The 20,496-nt window shown below is 35.9% G+C and overlaps 2 protein-coding genes across 2 annotated transcripts; both read left to right on the top strand.

Annotated features, from left to right (window-relative positions):
* Nucleotides 1–11,652, top strand: LOC103498811 (elongation factor G-2, mitochondrial). The gene is made up of 20 exons (XM_008461558.3): nt 1–557; nt 1,019–1,240; nt 2,025–2,146; nt 2,255–2,405; nt 2,827–2,898; nt 3,703–3,798; nt 3,886–3,974; nt 4,601–4,667; nt 5,663–5,701; nt 5,956–6,016; nt 6,298–6,407; nt 6,502–6,576; nt 6,660–6,728; nt 6,861–6,982; nt 9,926–10,051; nt 10,174–10,294; nt 10,463–10,563; nt 10,657–10,717; nt 10,980–11,033; nt 11,310–11,652. Exons 1-20 carry the CDS (start codon nt 159–161, stop codon nt 11,412–11,414), a joined length of 2,262 nt encoding a protein of 753 aa, XP_008459780.1. The 5' UTR covers nt 1–158; the 3' UTR covers nt 11,415–11,652.
* Nucleotides 11,653–13,811: 2,159 nt separating this feature from the next.
* On the top strand, nt 13,812–17,230 carry LOC103498810 (protein STABILIZED1). The gene has a single exon (XM_008461557.3). It carries the CDS (start codon nt 13,924–13,926, stop codon nt 16,993–16,995), a length of 3,072 nt encoding a protein of 1,023 aa, XP_008459779.2. The 5' UTR covers nt 13,812–13,923; the 3' UTR covers nt 16,996–17,230.
* Nucleotides 17,231–20,496: the final 3,266 nt, after the last annotated feature.

Here is a 20,496-nt window from a genome sequence, read left to right as displayed (position 1 = left end):
GAGTGGAAGTTTGAAACTCAAACAACCTCTCCTCGTCGAACAACAAAATAAAAGAGAAGAAACGAAGACAGTTCCAGCCCCCGCGAAGGTCAACAAGAGCACACAGCTAAATACAAAAGGGTTTAGGGTTTAGCTCTAAACCCCTCTTTTCCGTCGCCATGGCCGGCTTCCGGAGAACCTCCACACCGCGCCTTCTCTATTCTTTCTACTCCTCCACCCTCTCTCATTCTTCATCTCCCTCACCCTCCTCCGCTCTCCTCCTTGGAAATTTCCACCTCCGCCATTCTTCCAGTGCTGCCCGTGTGAAGGAGGATAAGGAACCATGGTGGAAGGAATCCATGGAGAAGGTTCGCAACATCGGGATCTCCGCACATATTGATTCGGGTAAGACGACACTGACCGAGAGAGTTTTGTATTACACGGGTAGAATCCATGAAATCCACGAGGTTAGAGGAAAAGACGGGGTTGGTGCTAAGATGGACTCCATGGATTTGGAGAGGGAGAAGGGGATCACAATTCAGTCCGCTGCTACTTACTGTACTTGGAATGGTTATCAGGTGCAATTATGGATTTCTAAAAAAATGTCATTTTTTAATTTGAATTTGGAGCTGATCTTCCTTAGATGTTGAAGCTAATAGGATGCGATTAGTGTCTATTGATACTTTATTATGCTTTGCATAAAACGCAAGAGAGAAATTATACTGTTTCATTTTTGCAGTAAGATAGCTTTGATACCAACTCGAGCGTCCAAAAAGCATTATAGTGAGACTTTTTTTTCTTTAAAAATTATAATATTTGGTAACAATAACAATGATATTCATACAGCTTATATGCATCTCGACAAGGTAGGTTGGACAGAAGATTTTCATTTCTTGTTAAATATTTGTCTCATTTTATAATTTCGAATCATAATGAGTGTAAGCAGGGACATCTATACGTGATTATCAAACTTTTCTGGCCTGGTGATGTGTTTCGTTAAGATTTTTTATACAATTTTATTTTTCACATTTTATTGCAGATTAACATTATTGACACCCCTGGTCACGTTGATTTCACAATCGAGGTAGAAAGAGCTTTGCGTGTTCTCGATGGTGCCATTCTCGTCCTTTGTAGTGTTGGTGGTGTGCAGAGTCAGTCTATTACTGTTGATCGGCAGATGAGAAGATACGAAGTTCCTAGGCTTGCATTTATTAATAAACTTGATAGGATGGGTGCTGATCCGTGGAAGGTTTTGAACCAGGTGACTATCAAAAGGAGTGTATATACTGTTAAATTTTGCTGTATTTTCTAATTTTTCTTTATAAATTTTGAATTATTGAATGTATCCATCTCTTTCTCTATTTTTTTCTTCACACACACACACCCATACATGTCGTTGCAGATGATACATTAGATAGAAATAACAACATGCTGGTACTAAACAAGTGTCGTTTTTTCCCTTCCAAATTATAATTGCCCTAATTTTTGTTGTCAGGTTTCCCCCTAAACATCTTGAAAAATGAAAGAGAACTTATAGATAGATAATCCTCTAACGTAATTAAATTAGAAAAGCATTCTGATGCAGTTTTGATCAATATCAGAACCATGCTGATTAATTATGCTAGAAAGAAACAACCCCGTGTCCTGAAACCTAAGAACACTACATAATTTTACCTCAACTGCTGTCTGATAAAAAATACTTTATCATTATTTCTCCGTAGGTCACATCCTTTTCATTAAGAAATGTTATATAATATCACTACTTTTAAAATAAAATATTAAGAAATGTTATCTATATATTTTTTTCATATAAATTTTTTCATGCTGGTCACAACGAAGATGAATGAAGATGGATGAATTCTTGTATTTTTCATTCAGCTGACTTCATGGTCTTGGTGTTGCTACTTGTCATAGAAAGTTCACCGCAGATTTGGTGGTTTCTTTGGAGTTAATGAATTGCAGTTAGTCAATAATATAGTTACGTTGGTGGTGATAATGAGTTGAGTACTAATCTTTGAACTGAATTAAATTGGTTTGACTTGAAGGCAAGGTCCAAACTCCGGCATCATAGTGCTGCTGTGCAAGTTCCAATCGGCTTGGAAGAGGAATTTAAGGGTCTTGTTGACCTTGTACAACTTAAAGCCTACTATTTTCATGGTTCCAATGGGTACATTTCCAAACCTGCTATCTAATATTTATTTTCAATCCTTCATAAGAAAAAAGAAGAAAACATTTCCAATCCTCCTTTTCTCATGGGTTGGTTATTGCAATGCAGTGAGAAAGTGACTGCTGAAGAAGTTCCTGCAGACATGGAAGGTTTAGTCTCAGAAAAGAGGCGTGAACTAATTGAAATGGTTTCGGAAGTTGATGATAAACTTGCTGAAGCATTTCTTAGTGATGAACCTATATCACCTGAAGATCTTGAGGTGCCTATTCAAGAAATATAGTAGGAACAATATATTCGTTATCCATAATGATGGGTAGGATAGAGATACAAAAGAATATTTTCTAATCTGATATATTGATTATTGAACGACGTACACACTCATGTTTTCCACTTCCATATGTTCTATTTCATGGGAGCACCAGAGGGGTGTCTTTTCTGCCTGTACGTTCTAAACTGAATTTAAAGTAAATGCAGATCCATTTTGTCCCCATTTCAAAAAAAGTAAATGCAGATCCATCGTTTTGTTTTGGTCTTTCTTTAATTTGTTGTTTACTGCAATTAATGAGGCTGTTATATGATATGTTCGTGGTTGTTTCTTATAAAAAAAAGAGGCTGTTGTGTGTTATTTTCAATAGGTACTCGTAGCTTTTATTAATCACTATCTCTCTCTTTGTAAATAGGCTGCAGTTCGAAGGGCTACTGTTGCACGGAAGTTTATACCTGTATTCATGGGTAGTGCATTTAAAAACAAGGTACTCATGCTTCTTTGGATGATAGGTGTCTTAGAGTTTTCATTTATTGTTTTAATACGTTTGACACTATCTTAAATTGCAAGCAGTGTAGCTTGATATTCTGTTCTTCAAGAACCGGTTTTAAATTTCTAAGCATGTAGGATGCAAATGGTACAGCCAGCCCAATTTGAAGAATTATCTTTTAACCACCATTTATCTATACTTTCTTGTTTCTTGTAAAAAAACCGTTTCTCTATCCTTTAGTCATGGATTATATTTTAACAACAGAAAGGGGTAGACCCAGACAAAACTTTCAGCATCAAGAAGTGTAGTAAAGCGATGAGAGATTACTCTGTAGTAAATAAAAAAAATATATCCGAACATAAGGAACATATATTTAGCCAAAAATAGATTTAACCGCCTAACTACTATTAGTCGCCAAGTGCAACTAAGACGCAATAACTATGCTGCCAACACAGTCCTACAAGCTACTCATTATTAGTAGCTGATTTTCTTAATTTTTTTTCTTACATTAAATTTAGTAGGACACCTAGGAATTCTATGAATGTGATTACTGAAGTAAGAGTTATACCTTATAATTTCATTGACCAATAACAAATACAGACTCCTAGTTTAATTACTCATTTTATGTAGTATGCCTCTCTCTCTTTCGTTTCTTTCTTCCTTTCTTCTTATTATTATTTAGATGTATTCTCAAATTTATTGCTTGATCAATTTGCTGTTGTGTACTCCACTACCAATAAACTATATGTCTTACAGCTCTGTGCTAATAGTATTTTCATGTTTCTTATGTATGGATTACAGGGAGTTCAGCCACTTTTAGATGGAGTTCTTAATTACTTGCCTTGTCCAATTGAAGTTAGCAATTATGCTTTGGACCAAACAAAGAATGAAGAGAAGGTTGCTGGTCTAAATAAACAATTAGTGTTCTAGATATTTTCCTATGCTGATTTGAGAATTGAAATATGTTATTCTGCTGTATTTTAGATTGCATTGAGTGGTTCTCCAGATGGACGGCTTGTGGCATTAGCATTTAAATTGGAGGAAGGTCGTTTTGGTCAGCTAACTTATTTGAGGTATTCAATGTGCTATGTTGAAGTGAAAAGAGTAGTCCATGATACAGAGATTCATATTTGATTTTAGTTAAGAAAGATGGACGGGTGGGTAGAAAACTTAAATGGAAAGGAAAGGGAAAATGAGATCACTTATTGTTGTGTAATGTGTATATTATGCTTCTGGCTTAAGTACTACTTTTACTTCTTAGGCTTGAAAAATACGATTGAATCAAAGATAAAAAGTCTATAGAATTGGTTACTCTTCTCGCCTACGATAACAGTAGTGATGTTAAAGATGTCCTTTTAGAATTTTTGTTCCCGTGCTAATCGATTAGTTTTCTAAAAGAAATAATTTTTTGAAGTTCTGTTCTTTTTGTAACTGTTATCTTTGTTCACACAAATTATGATTTGTTTAACATTCATGATTAAAATTGAGGCTTACATGTTGACCTTTCAGAGGAAAGGCTTGAGGTCAACTTTAGTCTTTTAAAATACAAAACATTGGTTTCAATTAACAGAGTGGTGTGAAGTTATCTTTTGGTTTTAGTTTATGTGAGTATTAATTTATATACATACTTGTACATAATTGCATTTATAAATTGTATGCTTGATTACTGATGCTATCATATTTTTCCCCTCGAATGAAGAATCTATGAAGGTGTCATCAAGAAGGGAGAGTTCATTGTGAATGTAAACACAGGCAAGAGGATTAAGGTCAGTTTTATAGGCATGCAATATTAATTGATGTTTTTCATCTTGTTTATTAAGGATTTACATTTATTAGGGATGCTATTAGTGTAATTAGGAGTAACATTCAAAATGAAAAACAAAACTAGGTTGAGATGATGGTATATTCTACATTTAACATTACCCAAATATTGGTTGTAAATGAATGGGGTAGGATAAGATGATGATTGACTATCGTTTAGAGGTTTTTTTTTTTTAACTTTGAGAAACAAGTATCATTTTGATGAGACGAAATTACAATATAGACAAAGGTGCCAATATGATTACTGAAAGTATTGCCAACATGAAGAAAGGGAAGTAAGGTTATAATTCCAAAAATGTGGGGAGAATGTACACTGAGTGAGAGCGATGGTAGTAAGGTGTTAGAAAAAAAAGAGTTAAAGTTCATGGTGGTTTAGGCTTTTGATTGAGCTCAAGAAAGGAGAGGGACCTAGTATCTGTGGGAGTTATTGTATTGCGTTATCTTTTATCTTCAATACTTCTTAATTATTTTAGTTTCTGTTTGTGATACATAAAAATGTACTATCTAGTATCTATGCCTTCAACCTGTTTCCATCCCTTATAAAATGAGGGAGACCAATAGTTAGTTCGTGAGAGATTATAAAGGAAAGGGCGATGGTTGAGTTATTTATAACGACCTTACTTGAACAAGATATGTTCTATAGGTTGTATAACGGTGTCCTTGTGTTCTAATTTATAATGAAAGAAGCCAACAGGAAGAAGAAATGAATATTTAGGAAGAAAGCATTTTACTGGAAAGTATCACATATGATATATCCTACCTGTCCTTATTGCAAGACCTTGAAATGGTGTCTCTCTTAATTAGGAAGGATAAAAAAACTATCAAAGGGGAAATTAAAATAAATTAGGGTTCTGTTTGGCAATCTTTTAAATATTGCTTCCAAAATGAACCGTGGATGACTATTTTATATCTGATTTAATTTTATCTTCGTGTTCTGCAGGTTCCTCGCTTGGTCCGGATGCATTCTAATGAGATGGAGGTCGACTTCTATAACATTCATTCTCGCAATGTTTAAATGAACCATTTGAAATAATTATTAAAGCCTTTTCCTTCAGTAGTTGACCTCTAGTTTTTATTGTGGTGGTATGAAGAGGATGGTCTTTCTTATTTGGGCATAAGTTCTTTTAATAATAAATAATAATATGTGTTTCACCGTTGTATTGTATTTAAAGCTTTTTTCATAATCCTATCCACCAGTTCCTCTCTCTCTCTGAAGATATATTTTGCTTGTAGGATATTCAAGAGGCACATGCTGGGCAAATAGTTGCAGTTTTTGGGGTGGACTGTGCATCGGGTGTGTCTCTTACTCAAACTTCCACCAATTTGTAATTTACGGCAATTCAGTTTGTATCATGACCAGAGTAATCTTGTATTGAGGATGGAATTATCTAGAAACACTTCTAAATTCTGATAATTCAAGAATCAATGATCCTGTAATCTATTGATATTACACAGGATGTCCTTTAGAAAAACTTGAGGGGGTATTGAATTTAACCATGTGAGGATGGGGACAAGAGATGTTGAATTGTTTCCTATTTGGACCTTTTATGATATTCTGAATTGTTGGGTTATCAGGAGATACATTTACGGATGGGTCAGTTAAATACACCATGACTTCTATGAACGTCCCTGAGCCGGTGATGTCATTGGCGGTACAACCAGTTTCAAAAGATTCTGGAGGACAGGTGAGACTTGAGATGATTCCTCTTTGAGTGTTACTGGGATCATACTAGTGGTAGGAATGTAAATTGAACCTTTATTTTGATATATTTTGAATAGTTCTCAAAGGCTTTGAATCGGTTTCAAAAAGAGGACCCTACTTTCCGTGTTGGATTAGATCCAGAGAGTGGGCAGGTACCATAAGTTTCACAGTTCTAGAATTCCAATAATTCTTTATGCTTATCTTAATGCATTTCTTTAACTATTTCTGTGAGCAGACAATAATTTCAGGGATGGGAGAGTTACACTTGGATATTTATGTTGAACGCATCAGGAGAGAGTACAAGGTTTACTCCTTTGTCCAATTTATTCTTTAAGGTTTCTTGGTTTTAGTTAATTGGAAAGAAAAGAAGATTTGTTGTCTGTATTTGGAATTAAATCTTTAAATGGAATTTCTTTTTGTTGAATATGCTCTATAGGTTGACGCAACTGTTGGAAAGCCTCGTGTGAACTTCAGAGAGACTGTCACTCAACGTGCTGAATTTGATTATTTACATAAAAAACAGACAGGAGGCCAAGGGCAGTATGGGCGAGTATGTGGGTAAGTTCCATTTGTGTTTCTTCATTGCATAACTTTAAAGATCTTACACTTGCTGCCTACTACATAGTTGGGTTCATCCGATTTTTTTTGAAAAATGTAACCTGAGGCCCAACCCAACTCGAAAAATAAAATATTTAACCAATCCCAATTTTAAACTAATCCAATCCAACCCTTATTAATTGCGTTGGGTGGTCGGGATTGTTCGGGTTGACGTGTCATTTGAACTCCCCTATATCCAGTCATTCAAATATCCGAGTATTTTGTATTGAAAAAAAGGATAGTGGGATCAGAATAGTTTGGAAAACAATTAAAAGAAAATTTCTTTTGGAAGATCACTGAAACTACTGATGCAAGTCAAAATCGAGAATGAAATAATAATTGACTATAACAATTGAAAAGAGCTAATTTGGTTGTTTGGATAACTGCCAAAGCTTTGTTTCCCATCAGCTTTAAAGCCAAAGCATATCGTGGTTAGTTGATCAAATCTTCTCTCCCATTTAATAAATTAATTTTGAAACTATTGAAATGTGTGAGTGAATCTTTGTTCCACTTGTGAATTTTTACATCCCCTTTGATGTAGGGAGAGTTGGTAAAAGCTAGTCAATCTATCCCTTTTTTTGTATCTCTTCCATAAATAGGGAGTGCCCCATTTTTTTTTTTTTTTTGGATAAGAAACAAATATATCAGGATGACAAAAGAAGGACAGCCTAAGGGCAATGAACGAGGGGACCCTCCCAAAGAAAAACTAGCAAATAAGGGCCTTCCAATTGTTAAAAACCATTGAAATGTTACAATTACAGAAGTATTTGGTGTACTTGGTGCTCCACCAAGAAGCAGAGTGTTGAACCACAGTCCAAAGAGGATCATATTTTTCATAAAAAAATCAACTATTTCTCTCATTCCAAATGCTCCACAAAAGAGATCGAGTAGTACATCTGCATAGGATGCTCCCCTTCGGACGAAAAGCTTTACTATTGAGCCCATCAAGCATCCAATTATCTATCTTACTAGGAAGATAGAAGTCCAGATTGAAAATTTTGAACAAGAGAGTCCAACCTTTCATTGGGAAGTCACCGTGGAAAAATAAGTCAGCCAAAGTCTCCTCATTTTTAAGGCAAAGGCAGCACATAAATGGGCTAAGAGAGGCATAATGAAGCTTTCATTGGAGCTTAACGTGAGTATTAAGGCTTCTATAAGCAAGGGACCCTAAGAAAAATGTAACCTTTTTCAGGAAACCTTCCAAATGGTGCACACCAGGGGGAAGACAATAGCAGGAGTTCTTTTGGTTAAGGAAGGTAGACTTTGTAGTGAAAATTCCAGAAGCATTGAGCTTCCAGTTAAGATTGTCACACTCACCATTCAGAGCCTAAGAGTTAAGAATTTTGAAAATAGCAGCCACATTGCCAAACTCACTGTTCGGCACATCCCTTCGCAACAAAAGCATCCTTATTCAAAGATAAGAAAAAAACATCAGGAAATTTCAGCGAAAGAGGTTGAGCTTTACAGCAGCTATCCTTCCAAAATTTGATGTTTTAGGGAGTGCCCCATCTATAAATGGGGTCAATTTGATATCAAAACGGTTGGTGGAAGACTGAGAACTCGTCGCTTGGACTGCAAGAAGAGCCTTGTGATGCCCATGATTGAACAATGCCCATCTTTGGAGAAGAATTTTCAAGAAAATTGCCAAGAACATAATTATATAGCATAATATGAAAACTCCTAGACTCAAACTCCTATTTCGAATATGGTTTGCAGCCAAAGAAGGTAGTCCTTTTGAATCAAATTGACAGTTTGACATACCGAACTACGATGGCTTGTTGTTAATTGGAAACTTGATTGAGGAAATCAATGAGTTGAAAGACATTACACCCTTGCTTTGGAAAATTTAGTTTGTCAAATGGAAAATTATGTGAAGAGAAGTCAAGAAAATTAAGAACTCACCTTAATGCTAGAAACACCCGAACAATTGCAGTGAATCCAAATGTAAAGAAGCTAATGAAATCAAAGAGTGACAATGCCTTCTTATGGTTTATAGGAAACTCGTATTTAAAGCAACTTGGAAAAAGATGGCAAAATGTAAGGCCTGCAATTGAAGAAGGAGAATTTTGTGCGTTCAACCTGGAGATGGTTTTACCAGATTCGAAGCAGTTAGAAACTTAAGTCTAGTTGTTTTTGCGAAATAGGAGACAAAGAGGATGAAGGTGGGAAGGGGATGGATGATGCAATTTTAACAAGGATCGGTAAGATTGGCGAGGAAGGAAAGAGTTTTGCGTGTTTTGTTAACCCCTTCTCACGAGCTATGGGATGTTCCAATCTGATATCGGTGTGCCTCAAAATTGAGTGTTCTATGTTGTCACATATGTAAAGGAGGAATAGAATATCGCCTGACATGTAATTGCAACTAAGCGCATTCATTTTTTAATTTTCACTGAGCAGTCATGTCTGAAGGTCGATCTATCCCTTAGAGGGGTTTTTATGCGGAAATTTGGATTGTTTTTTTCTTGGTTGGTTCAAGAATATTTTTTCTGGGTTTTTTTTTCCTATCCTAGAAAGAAGCTACCTTATTATTATTATTATTATTTAAAATTTGAGGATGAAGGATATAATTGATGTGATGTAGGGAGAATTAGCGTAGGTAGGATAGGTGCTCTTTCTCTTTTATTTTACATCTCGTTCTTAATAAAGTTTCTATAGTTTGATTCTAGGCTACGTCACTTTTACCAGTTTTGTATTGATTCTGCATCGGATTTGACACTCAATTGTGTCTTTTATTTTGACACATCATGTGCCATGAATGAAAACTTTCATTTATTGTTAAATCTCGGTTAACTTATGTTATTATTTTACTGTTTGCAATGACAGTTACATTGTCTATCCTTATGTATTGTTTGGGTGTAGTGACGTGGTAGTTTCAACATCACTTTTATTTATCTGTAATGGCAGATATATTGAACCACTTCCTCCAGGATCAACAACTAAATTTGAGTTTGAGAACATAATTGTAGGACAAGCTATTCCGTCAAATTTTATCCCAGCAATCGAGAAGGGTTTTAGGGAAGCTGCCAACTCGTAAGCATATTCTTGCTCTAAATTATTGGAGGAATGTGACATTATATTATACATCTAATTGAATAGATGATATTGTACTTGCTCGCAACACTTATATTTGTTTTTGTTAATACTTCGCTTAGTGGTTCCTTAATTGGGCATCCCGTCGAGAACGTTCGTGTTACCTTGACTGATGGTGCTTCTCACGCTGTTGATTCCAGCGAACTTGCATTTAAGTTGGCTGCAATATATGCATTTAGAAAGGTACGTTTCTTTATCCCATGTTTTTATTCAAGGATACTTTCCTGATCTGGGACTTCTTGTCCTTCAGTTATTATAGTTATTTATTTGTCATTTATTTTATTACCCGAGCCCATCACCATAGGAGGAACAAGACCTCAAAATGTTTTTCATCGGCTTTTTTTATGCCAGTGTTATACAGCTGCTAGACCGGTGATATTGGAGCCTGTTATGCTGGTAGAAGTAAAAGTACCTACAGAATTTCAAGGCACTGTAGGTGGTGACATCAACAAGTGAGTGGTTTATTGTTTCGACCCAAGAAGTCCAGGTTTTTTTACCATTTGTTCTACTTTTCTGAAAGTATTTGTGACACTTTTCTATGGCAGGCGAAAAGGTATTATTGTTGGAAATGACCAGGATGGAGACGACTCAATAATTACTGCACATGTAAGCAGTTTTTCTTTTTGTTTGTGTGGATGGTTTTATGACAATCTAATCAAAGATGAAAACATCCGATTCTTAGTGTTCTTTGGATCCTTTTTTCTAGATTTGCTTTTGATTTGCACCGTTTCCTGTAATTCTTTTAACCACCTTCGTATACCTTGATTTCTCCAAACAATTCTGTGTCGCAAGCAAACGAAAAGCTTTACTAATCCCTTCTCCTTCTATATTCAAAATTGATGCACAAACAATCATTTTTTCGTTGCAGGTTCCGTTAAATAACATGTTTGGGTACTCGACATCTCTCCGCTCGATGACTCAGGTTTTTCCTATATAACTACTTACACCTGTTTATTTGGTGTACAATTTTTTTTATTATCATGCGGTCAGGCTTGTTTATAGGGTATATAAAAGATTTCTCCGATATGCAACAAAAAAATCTCAACTGACTTTGTAAAGGTTTTAAATTTGTACTTTTAAACAAATTAGAAAACATCGTACATAGCTGATTTCGAGGACCTAGATCTCCCGAATTGAACATCATTCAGTTCCATAAACATATCGGTGTTAGTATTGTTGATATTGAAACAATTTTCAGGGCAAAGGAGAGTTCACCATGGAGTACAAAGAGCATTCACCAGTTTCTAATGATGTCCAAATGCAATTAGTAAGCAACTACAAAGGCAGCAAGCCAGCTGAGTAGACGACTACTTGGATGCATTTTGGTGTGTTGCTTTTTTGTCATATCCAAAGTTACGTAGGCCTATTGTTTTCATTTATTATTTGTCTGATGATAGGCAATAAATTTTGAAACAACTAAATAGAATAATAACTCTTTTATTATTATTATTTCACTAGAATACTTGCCCTTATCTTGTGTCATGGCATAAAGTGGCTTGTAATAGTTATTGAATCAAAATATATATGGGGTCTTCCTTTGAGCTTTTGTATTTATTTTTTAAGGTAATAGTTATTGCATTTTGGATAAATTACGTTTTAATTCAATAACTTAGTTTTATTATTTAACTCTAGTTTTATCAAATTGACAAATATATTTGAACTAATATTTACATTGTTATTCTCCAGAAAAGGTAACAGCATTGTCCCCAAAGTAACTGATAACTTAGCCGAAGTTCGAATGGGATTGTTTCTAATCGCAAAAAGTTTAGGTTCAAATTGGAAATATATTTAAACAAGTACTTACATTATTATTCTCAAGGTTAGTCTAACAATTTTTTAGAACCTTTTTAGTAACAATTTTTTAATCTAAACGATGGTTTGAAATGAAATGTTTATAATATTGATTTTTTAAAAAAAAAAATTTCAAGGTTGGAGCTTAACTAATAGTGATTTTTTAATCAAGACTTATACTAGAATTCACTATCCAATAATTTTGATAAAGCAAAATTACCTTCTTGATTCGTGAAGGTTGTTTGACGTATGTTTAAAGTGTGTTACAATAGTCGGAGGTAAAGGTCTAACAAACTCTCCTACCTAATATCTCTAGCTCCTGTATTTTGAGTGTTTTCAATACTATTGGTCTAACTTAAGATCCAAAATATATTCAAGAGTTTATGGTATAAATATTTGCTATTTACAACTTATGACATTTAGGACAGCACTATGGTTAAGGTTGGATGCCTTATCATAGAGAATTTCTTAGCATTGAGAGAGGAACGATACCATGTATGGCGTGGAACAAATAAAAGTGTCAAAATGATCGTTTTTATAAAGTATGAGGACCAAATGAATCAATGTTTAAAGCATAAGAACCAAAATGAATATTTTTAAAGTACAAGAGCTAAAATAAATTAACTTTGAAAGTATAAATCTATATATAGAGATTAAAATAAAAAGTATACAAACGTTTCAATATTTAAAACAAAAATAAATAAATAAATAAATTCACAAATATGATCGTTCATTGTACTTTCTCTATTTATTAAGATCGTATACAAATTAGGTTTAGAATTCAAAAATTTAGGTTGACCCAAAAAGACTCAAATAAAGTTTCAAATTTATTATGTAACTTATTATAACCCTTACAACTTGAATTAGATTGTTCGGTGTAACTCTTTATATATATATATATATATATATATATATATATATATATATATATTCACATATCACCATCAAATATAAGAATAAAGAAATAAAAATGTAACAATACTTTAGATTCAATGACATGACATATATTGATAGAACTTCATTCTATGTTTATTAATAGGCATTGGTAAATACTATTGATAGAAGTCAATGGGCATTGACTAGGGATGGAAACGGATCGATTCATTTTCAACTTTGGTTTTGGTATTTTTAAAAATAACTTGGTTCAATTTAGTTTTATATTCAATTTTGTTTTCTAAACTAAAGTTGATTCGGTTTTAATATAATTTTAATATTTTTTAAATATAAAAATAAATATACATACAGTAACAAAAAATGAATCGAAAAATGTTTCGATTCAGTTTCAAATTTCTTTAAATCGCGTTGAAAATCAATTTATTTTTATTTCATCAGTTCTTTTTATCTCTAAAGAAATAGTTGGACTTTTGAGGTATGTTTGGGGTGGGGTTTTAGGGGTAAAAGGATTAGAAAATTGGGCCAAACCGTGTTTGGTCCAAGGATTATGATAAAGGGGGATTAGGGTTATCATAATTCCTAAATAACCCTATCTTATCCTATTTTTACTTTCTTACGACCCTACATTACCCTACCCAAATAATCCAATCAAAAATTTATTATTGTTTTTTAAATTACTACAATCATAACTCTTCCCCAAACACATATTATCATGACACTACTGTCATAATCCATCTTCCAAATACATACTATCATAACATTACCTTTCATATTTTTTCTCCCAAACACATATTACCATAACACTACCAATAATAATCTTTTTCCCAAATACATATTATCATAATATTAGGATTATCATAATCCTTTTCCTCCATAACTCTTTACTTCTCCCAAACACACCTTTGGAGTTTGCAACCTAGGAGAATTTGAAATTTTACTATATCTTGTAAATACTTAGTTAGTTATTGATATACGATAATTTCAGTTCGTGGATATATAGGTCACGCGCACATAACATCGTTGAAGAACAAAATAGAAGAGAACTCTCCTAAAAGAGAAAACGAGGGAAAATCCATCCACCGTCTTCCTTAAGCGATTCGTTGTAAGCTTAATCTCTCTGATCACTCATGGTGTTCCTTTCGATCCCAAACCAGAAAACCCTATTTCTCAACCTAAACCCTTCAACCACTTCCATCTTCAACCTAAAGCGCGCAATCGAAGAAGTTTCCCACATACCCATCTCGTTTCAGCGTTTGTTCCTATCTCAAAGCTTTCAATTACCCCATTTCAATGATTCCACACTTCTTTCCCATCTCCGAATCCTACCCAATTCAACTCTAACCCTTCACGTTCCCTTATTCGGAGGTATGCAAGCTCCGACTATCCCCAAACCCAGATTGGATTTCTTGAACTCTAAGCCTCCTCCCAATTATGTTGCTGGGTTGGGACGTGGTGCCACTGGATTCACTACTCGTTCTGATATTGGTCCTGCTCGGGCTGCTCCAGACCTTCCTGATAGGTCGGCCACGACTATTGGCGGTGCTGCCGCCGCTCCACCTGGTAGAGGCCGTGGGAAAGGTGGGGAGGAAGAGGAAGAAGATGAAGGTGAGGATAAAGGATATGACGAGAATCAGAAGTTTGATGAATTTGAAGGCAACGATGTGGGGTTGTTCGCATCGGCTGAATACGACGAGGACGATAAGGAGGCTGATGCTGTATGGGAGGCAATTGATAAGCGGATGGATTCGAGAAGAAAGGATAGGAGGGAGGCTAGATTGAAGGAGGAGATCGAGAAGTACAGAGCTTCGAATCCGAAAATCACCGAGCAATTTGCAGACCTAAAGCGTAAATTGTATACTCTGTCGGCGCAAGAGTGGGAAAGCATTCCGGAAATTGGGGATTATTCATTGAGGAATAAGAAGAAGAGATTTGAAAGCTTTGTACCTGTTCCTGATACCTTACTTGAGAAGGCCAGGCAAGAGCAAGAACATGTGACAGCGTTGGATCCAAAGAGTAGAGCAGCTGGCGGGACGGAGACGCCATGGGCACAAACCCCAGTTACAGATTTGACTGCCGTCGGTGAAGGTAGAGGTACAGTTTTGTCGTTGAAGTTGGATAGGTTATCCGATTCTGTATCAGGATTAACTGTTGTAGACCCAAAAGGTTACCTCACTGATTTGAAGAGTATGAAGATAACCAGTGATGCAGAGATTTCTGATATCAAAAAGGCAAGATTGTTGCTAAAGAGTGTTACTCAAACAAATCCAAAGCATCCCCCTGGTTGGATTGCAGCTGCTAGGTTAGAGGAAGTGGCAGGGAAGATTCAAGCAGCGAGGCAATTGATTCAAAAAGGATGTGAAGAGTGTCCCAAGAACGAAGATGTGTGGTTGGAAGCTTGTAGGCTGGCTAGCCCAGATGAGGCAAAGGCAGTGATTGCCAAGGGAGCAAAGTCAATACCAAATTCAGTGAAATTATGGTTGCAGGCTGCAAAACTGGAGCATGATACTGCAAATAAGAGTCGGGTTCTTAGGAAAGGTCTGGAACATATTCCAGATTCTGTTAGGTTGTGGAAGGCAGTTGTGGAGTTGGCAAATGAAGAGGATGCCAGACTTTTGCTTCATAGGGCTGTTGAATGTTGTCCTTTACATGTTGAATTGTGGCTTGCATTGGCGAGACTGGAAACTTATGATCGTGCGAAGAAGGTTCTTAATAGTGCAAGGGAGAAGCTGCCGAAGGAGCCGGCTATATGGATAACAGCCGCCAAGTTGGAAGAAGCCAATGGGAATACTGCCATGGTAGGAAAAATTATTGAGAAGGGTATAAGAGCTTTACAGAGAGTGGGTGTGGTGATTGATAGAGAAGCTTGGATGAAGGAGGCTGAGGCTGCAGAACGTGCAGGGTCTGTTGCTACTTGCCAAGCCATCATTCATAATACTATAGGGGTTGGGGTTGAGGAAGAAGATAGGAAGAGAACCTGGGTTGCTGATGCTGAAGAGTGTAAGAAGAGGGGCTCGATTGAAACAGCAAGAGCAATTTACGCACATGCTCTCACTGTCTTCTTGACTAAGAAAAGTATATGGCTTAAAGCAGCACAGCTTGAAAAGAGCCATGGTTCCAGGGAATCTCTCGACGCATTACTTCGTAAGGCTGTCACTTATCGGCCGCAGGCTGAGGTGTTGTGGCTTATGGGTGCCAAAGAGAAGTGGCTTGCTGGGGATGTCCCAGCTGCTAGGTCAATTCTTCAAGAAGCCTATGCAGCCATACCCAATTCTGAGGAGATTTGGCTTGCAGCATTCAAGCTTGAATTTGAGAATCATGAACCTGAAAGAGCTAGAATGCTTCTAGCTAAAGCTCGGGAAAGAGGAGGTACAGAACGAGTTTGGATGAAATCTGCTATTGTTGAGAGAGAACTAGGCAACGCTGAGGAAGAGAGCAAGTTATTAAGTGAAGGACTTAAACGTTTTCCATCTTTCTTTAAACTATGGTTAATGCTTGGGCAGTTAGAGGAACGTCTTAAGCACTTGGAGAAGGCTAAGGAAGCTTATGAGTCTGGTTTGAAGCATTGTCCTAGCTGCATACCCCTATGGCTTTCTCTTGCTCACCTAGAAGAGAAAATGAATGGATTGAGCAAGGCTCGAGCAGTTTTGACCATGGCCAGAAAGAAAAATCCTCAAAACCCCGAACTTTGGCTTTCTGCAGTGCGAGCTGAATTGAGGCATGGCCATAAGAAGGAAGCTGATATTTTGATGGCCAAGGCACTGCAAGAATGTCCAAATAGTGGCATTTTGTGGGCAGCTTCAATAGAGATGGTACCACGTCCACAACGTAAAACCAAGAGCATGGATGCACTAAAAAAATGTGATCATGATCCTCATGTTATTGCTGCTGTGGCAAAGTTGTTTTGGTATGACAGGAAGGTTGACAAAGCTAGAAGTTGGCTGAACAGGGCAGTAACTCTTGCTCCAGATGTTGGTGATTTTTGGGCTTTATATTACAAATTCGAACTTCAGCATGGTGCTGATGAGAATCAGAAGGACGTACTGAAGAGATGTATTGCTGCTGAACCCAAACATGGTGAGAAATGGCAAACAATTTCAAAGGCTGTGGAGAACTCCCATCAACCAACTGAATCAATCTTGAAAAAAGTAGTTGTTGCATTAGGCAAGGAGGAGGGCGCTGTTGAAAATAGCAAAAATTAATTTCTACATAGTTCGGATATTTTAGCCTCTCGCCGTTTAAGGCATGTATGATTTGTAAGAGGCTGAGTTCAGTTGTCAAATTATGTGATCAATGACTGAAATTTGTGTCTTACGGAAGATTGTTATTTGGTATCTGTCTCCTTGTACACGAGTGTCGATCTTTCACAGTGATCTGTAGTCAGAACTTCTCTTAATTATTTCACTAATCAATCAGTTCTCCACCATTCCTCTGCAATGACCGTTGTCCCAACTGTTACTCGTATTATAATTTAATGTAACGAGGCAGAAGGTACGTGAATATCTTTGTTTTCTCATCACGAACAGGGATATCCCGTTTTTGTTAACCTTTCTACTAGCAGCATGTGATTGAGTTGTCTTAATTTGGCTGAAATTCTTTATAATTAAGTTGTACAACCTATGTAGGTCGTAATTTGGCTAAAATTCTGCAAAAGATGATTCCTCATCGGTGCCTTCATTGTGCCGTTTGTTTATCAAATTCTGCCTTGTTCTAGTTCCACATTGGCACTATGGAAAATCTTCCATAGATGCTTTTCAAATTATGATTTGAAAGAAATCAATGGCTTCTCTTCTTATCCTGTGAGATTAGATTCAGCTTGTCTTAAATCTTCTCTTGGTGTTCTCTTTTGAGATTTTTGGCAGTTCTTTGGATTTGTCAAAACTGGGATGTTTTTTATTTCACCGATTTAGTGTTTTGTTTAGGTTTGCTATTGTTACTTTTCATTTGGTTTGGTCTTGGTGTTGTTCTCTTGAGGTATTCTTTTCTCCCTCTTTTCATTTCTTTGTCTCAATTTGTTGCTCTTTTTGTATTTTACGAGCATTGGTCATTTTTCATTTATTTAATGAAAAATCTCATATCTATTATTGATTGATTATTAAAAAATCACGGATTGACTTCATAGTAGAAAGGAAACATAGTCTCAATACCTAACTAGAAGGTCATGAGTTTAATCCATGGTGGCTACCTACCTATTAATAATTTTGTACTACTTTTCTTGACATCTAAATGTTGTAGGGTCAGATAGGTTGTCCTTTGAGATTAGTCAAGGTATGTCTTTATTGGTCCGGATACTTACGAATATAAAAAAGAATTATCAATTGAACATTATTATTATTTAAAGATTAATGGTTTCTTTGGAGAGTACTTACAAATTCTTAACTAAATACATTACTTCCAATTCTTTACATTATTAGGCTTGGCCTTAAATTCTCTTCTTATTTTCATTCTGGTTAGTGTCGTTATGATTTGTTTGTTCCTTTCTTGTTATTTTTGCTTAACTTAAGAGTATGACTGAACATTTGAAACTAACACCATTGGCTTGGTATGGTTAGTTTCTACCAAGGTCATGTGTTACTTTGAAACATGCAGAGAAAGGAACAAAGGTTGAGAGTTCAACCTGGTTTCTACTTGAAGTACAAATTTTCAGAATCTGCATGATTCTACTATAGTAGGAACCTTTTATCCAAAATAAAGCAGTGAGAAATGAGTTGAACTTCTTCATAGCATTTGGTGCCTGCTTTAGCTAGTCGAAACATATAGATCCCTAGCTTTCATACCAAGTTACGATTCTGAGGAGAAGATCATGAGGTTGGAGGCAGCTGAAGAGCAATATATTCTTGCGGGTCCCGTTCCCTTAGGTTGGTGGCATGACCTGTGTTCTTTTATTTACAAAAAATTATCTTATTTGTTATTCAATCGTTATTGTTCCTGACTATTAACTATGACTGCTTCTATTTTGGTGGTTGATTTTCATATTTGTTCTTACAGGAAAGTTGCAGGTGAATATTTGAATTCCTTGTTAGAGAAGAAGTTAATCAGGTGGAGTTTTAAGGTCTTATATTTATCGTGCACATGTAGATGAAATTTTCAAAGGATTTCTTGATCTTGATTCTCAACTCAAGCTGTACTGTTTATACGGAATGCAATCTGTTGACCCCAAAGAAAAAAAAAAAATGCTTGGCAAATATGTATGGATCTGAAAGTATATTTGTTTATATCGATTGACCATTATGTTTATATGATATAGTTCTGGGTGATTATTAGTTGAACACTAATTTTGAAACTGAATGAGATTGGTTTGGTTTGTCTTGAAGGGAAGTTCTAAACTCCGGCATCATAATGCTGCCGTGCAAGTTCCAATTTACCCATGTGAATGGGGACAAGAGATGTTGAACTGTTTCCTATTTGTGCCTTTTATGATATTCTAAACTGTTTGGGTTATCAGTCCCTGAGCCAGCGATGTCATTGGCAGTACAACCGGTTTCAAGCGATTCTTGAGGAAGGTGAGACTTGTGATAACTCCTCTATGTGGGTGATTGTGATTGTATTAGTGGCAGTACTGGAAATTGAATTGGTCTGGATACTTTGAATAGTTCTTAAAGGCTTTGAATTGGTTTCAAAAAAAGGACTCTACTTTCTGAGTTGGCTTAGACCCAGAGAGTGGGCGATAGCATGAATTTCTTAGTTCTAGAATTCCAATAACCAATGTTTTAAAAACCCTTCTCTAGCATGTGCCTAGGCTCAAGGCCGTTTGGTGCCTCGCCTTGGAAAGATGAGGCTCATAAAACAAGGTGCACCTGAGCCTTTTGTGAAACCTCTAGGCTCAAAACCTTGTGCATATGAGATTTTTCATTATTTAAAAAGGTTTGTAATAATTAGGAGTTTTTCATCTTTATTAACTTAAAAATCATATTTATTCATATTTTCACTTCAACTATGCTTTTTTCTCTTAATGTAGTATATTATATATAGTGCGATTGGGGAAAAAGTGCTCTTTTTCTTTTATGCTTTTTTCTTTTGTGCTTTGTGTTTAAGTCCCTAAAGACTATTGTGCTTTATGCGACATGAGCTTTGGAAAACACTTCCAATCAACTCTTATACACATCTTAATGTATTTCTTTAACTATTTCTATCAGCAGACAATAATTTCAGGGATGGGAGAGTTGCATTTAGATATTTATGTTCAATGCATCAGGAGGAAGTACGAGGTTTACTACTTTCCCTAATTTATTATTTAAGGTTTCTTGGCTTTAGTCATATAGGAAAAGAAAACATTTCTTCTCTGTATTTGGATTCATTTCTAAATGGAAATTTTTTGGGTGGACACGCTCCATTGGTTGACAACTGTTGGAAACCCTCGTGTGAACTTCATAGAGATTCACTCAACGTGCTGAATTTGTTTATTTACGTTAAAAAAATAACACACGAGGCCGAGGGCAGTATGGAGGATTATGCGAGTAAGTTCCGCTTGCGATCCTTCATTCCATAAGTTTAATGGTCTCACGCTTGATGCCTACTTGGATATAACAGTCTTGAATATAAATACGAGCTAACTATAATTTTGAATTAGAGACTGAAGGCTGTTTTAATTGTATTTAACATTGATTTAATGAAATGAGCTAAATGCTCTGGGGATATAAACTCTAAAGGGCGTTAAAATGGAGAAAGAACAAACAAAATCAAGGACTTCGAGACCATTACAA

The sequence above is a fragment of the Cucumis melo genome, chromosome 11, assembly GCF_025177605.1.
Source record: "Cucumis melo cultivar AY chromosome 11, USDA_Cmelo_AY_1.0, whole genome shotgun sequence".
NCBI classification, from domain to species: domain Eukaryota; kingdom Viridiplantae; phylum Streptophyta; class Magnoliopsida; order Cucurbitales; family Cucurbitaceae; genus Cucumis; species Cucumis melo.
The sequence above is the reverse complement of the archived record's forward strand: the minus strand, read 5'-3'. Positions and strand labels throughout refer to the sequence as shown.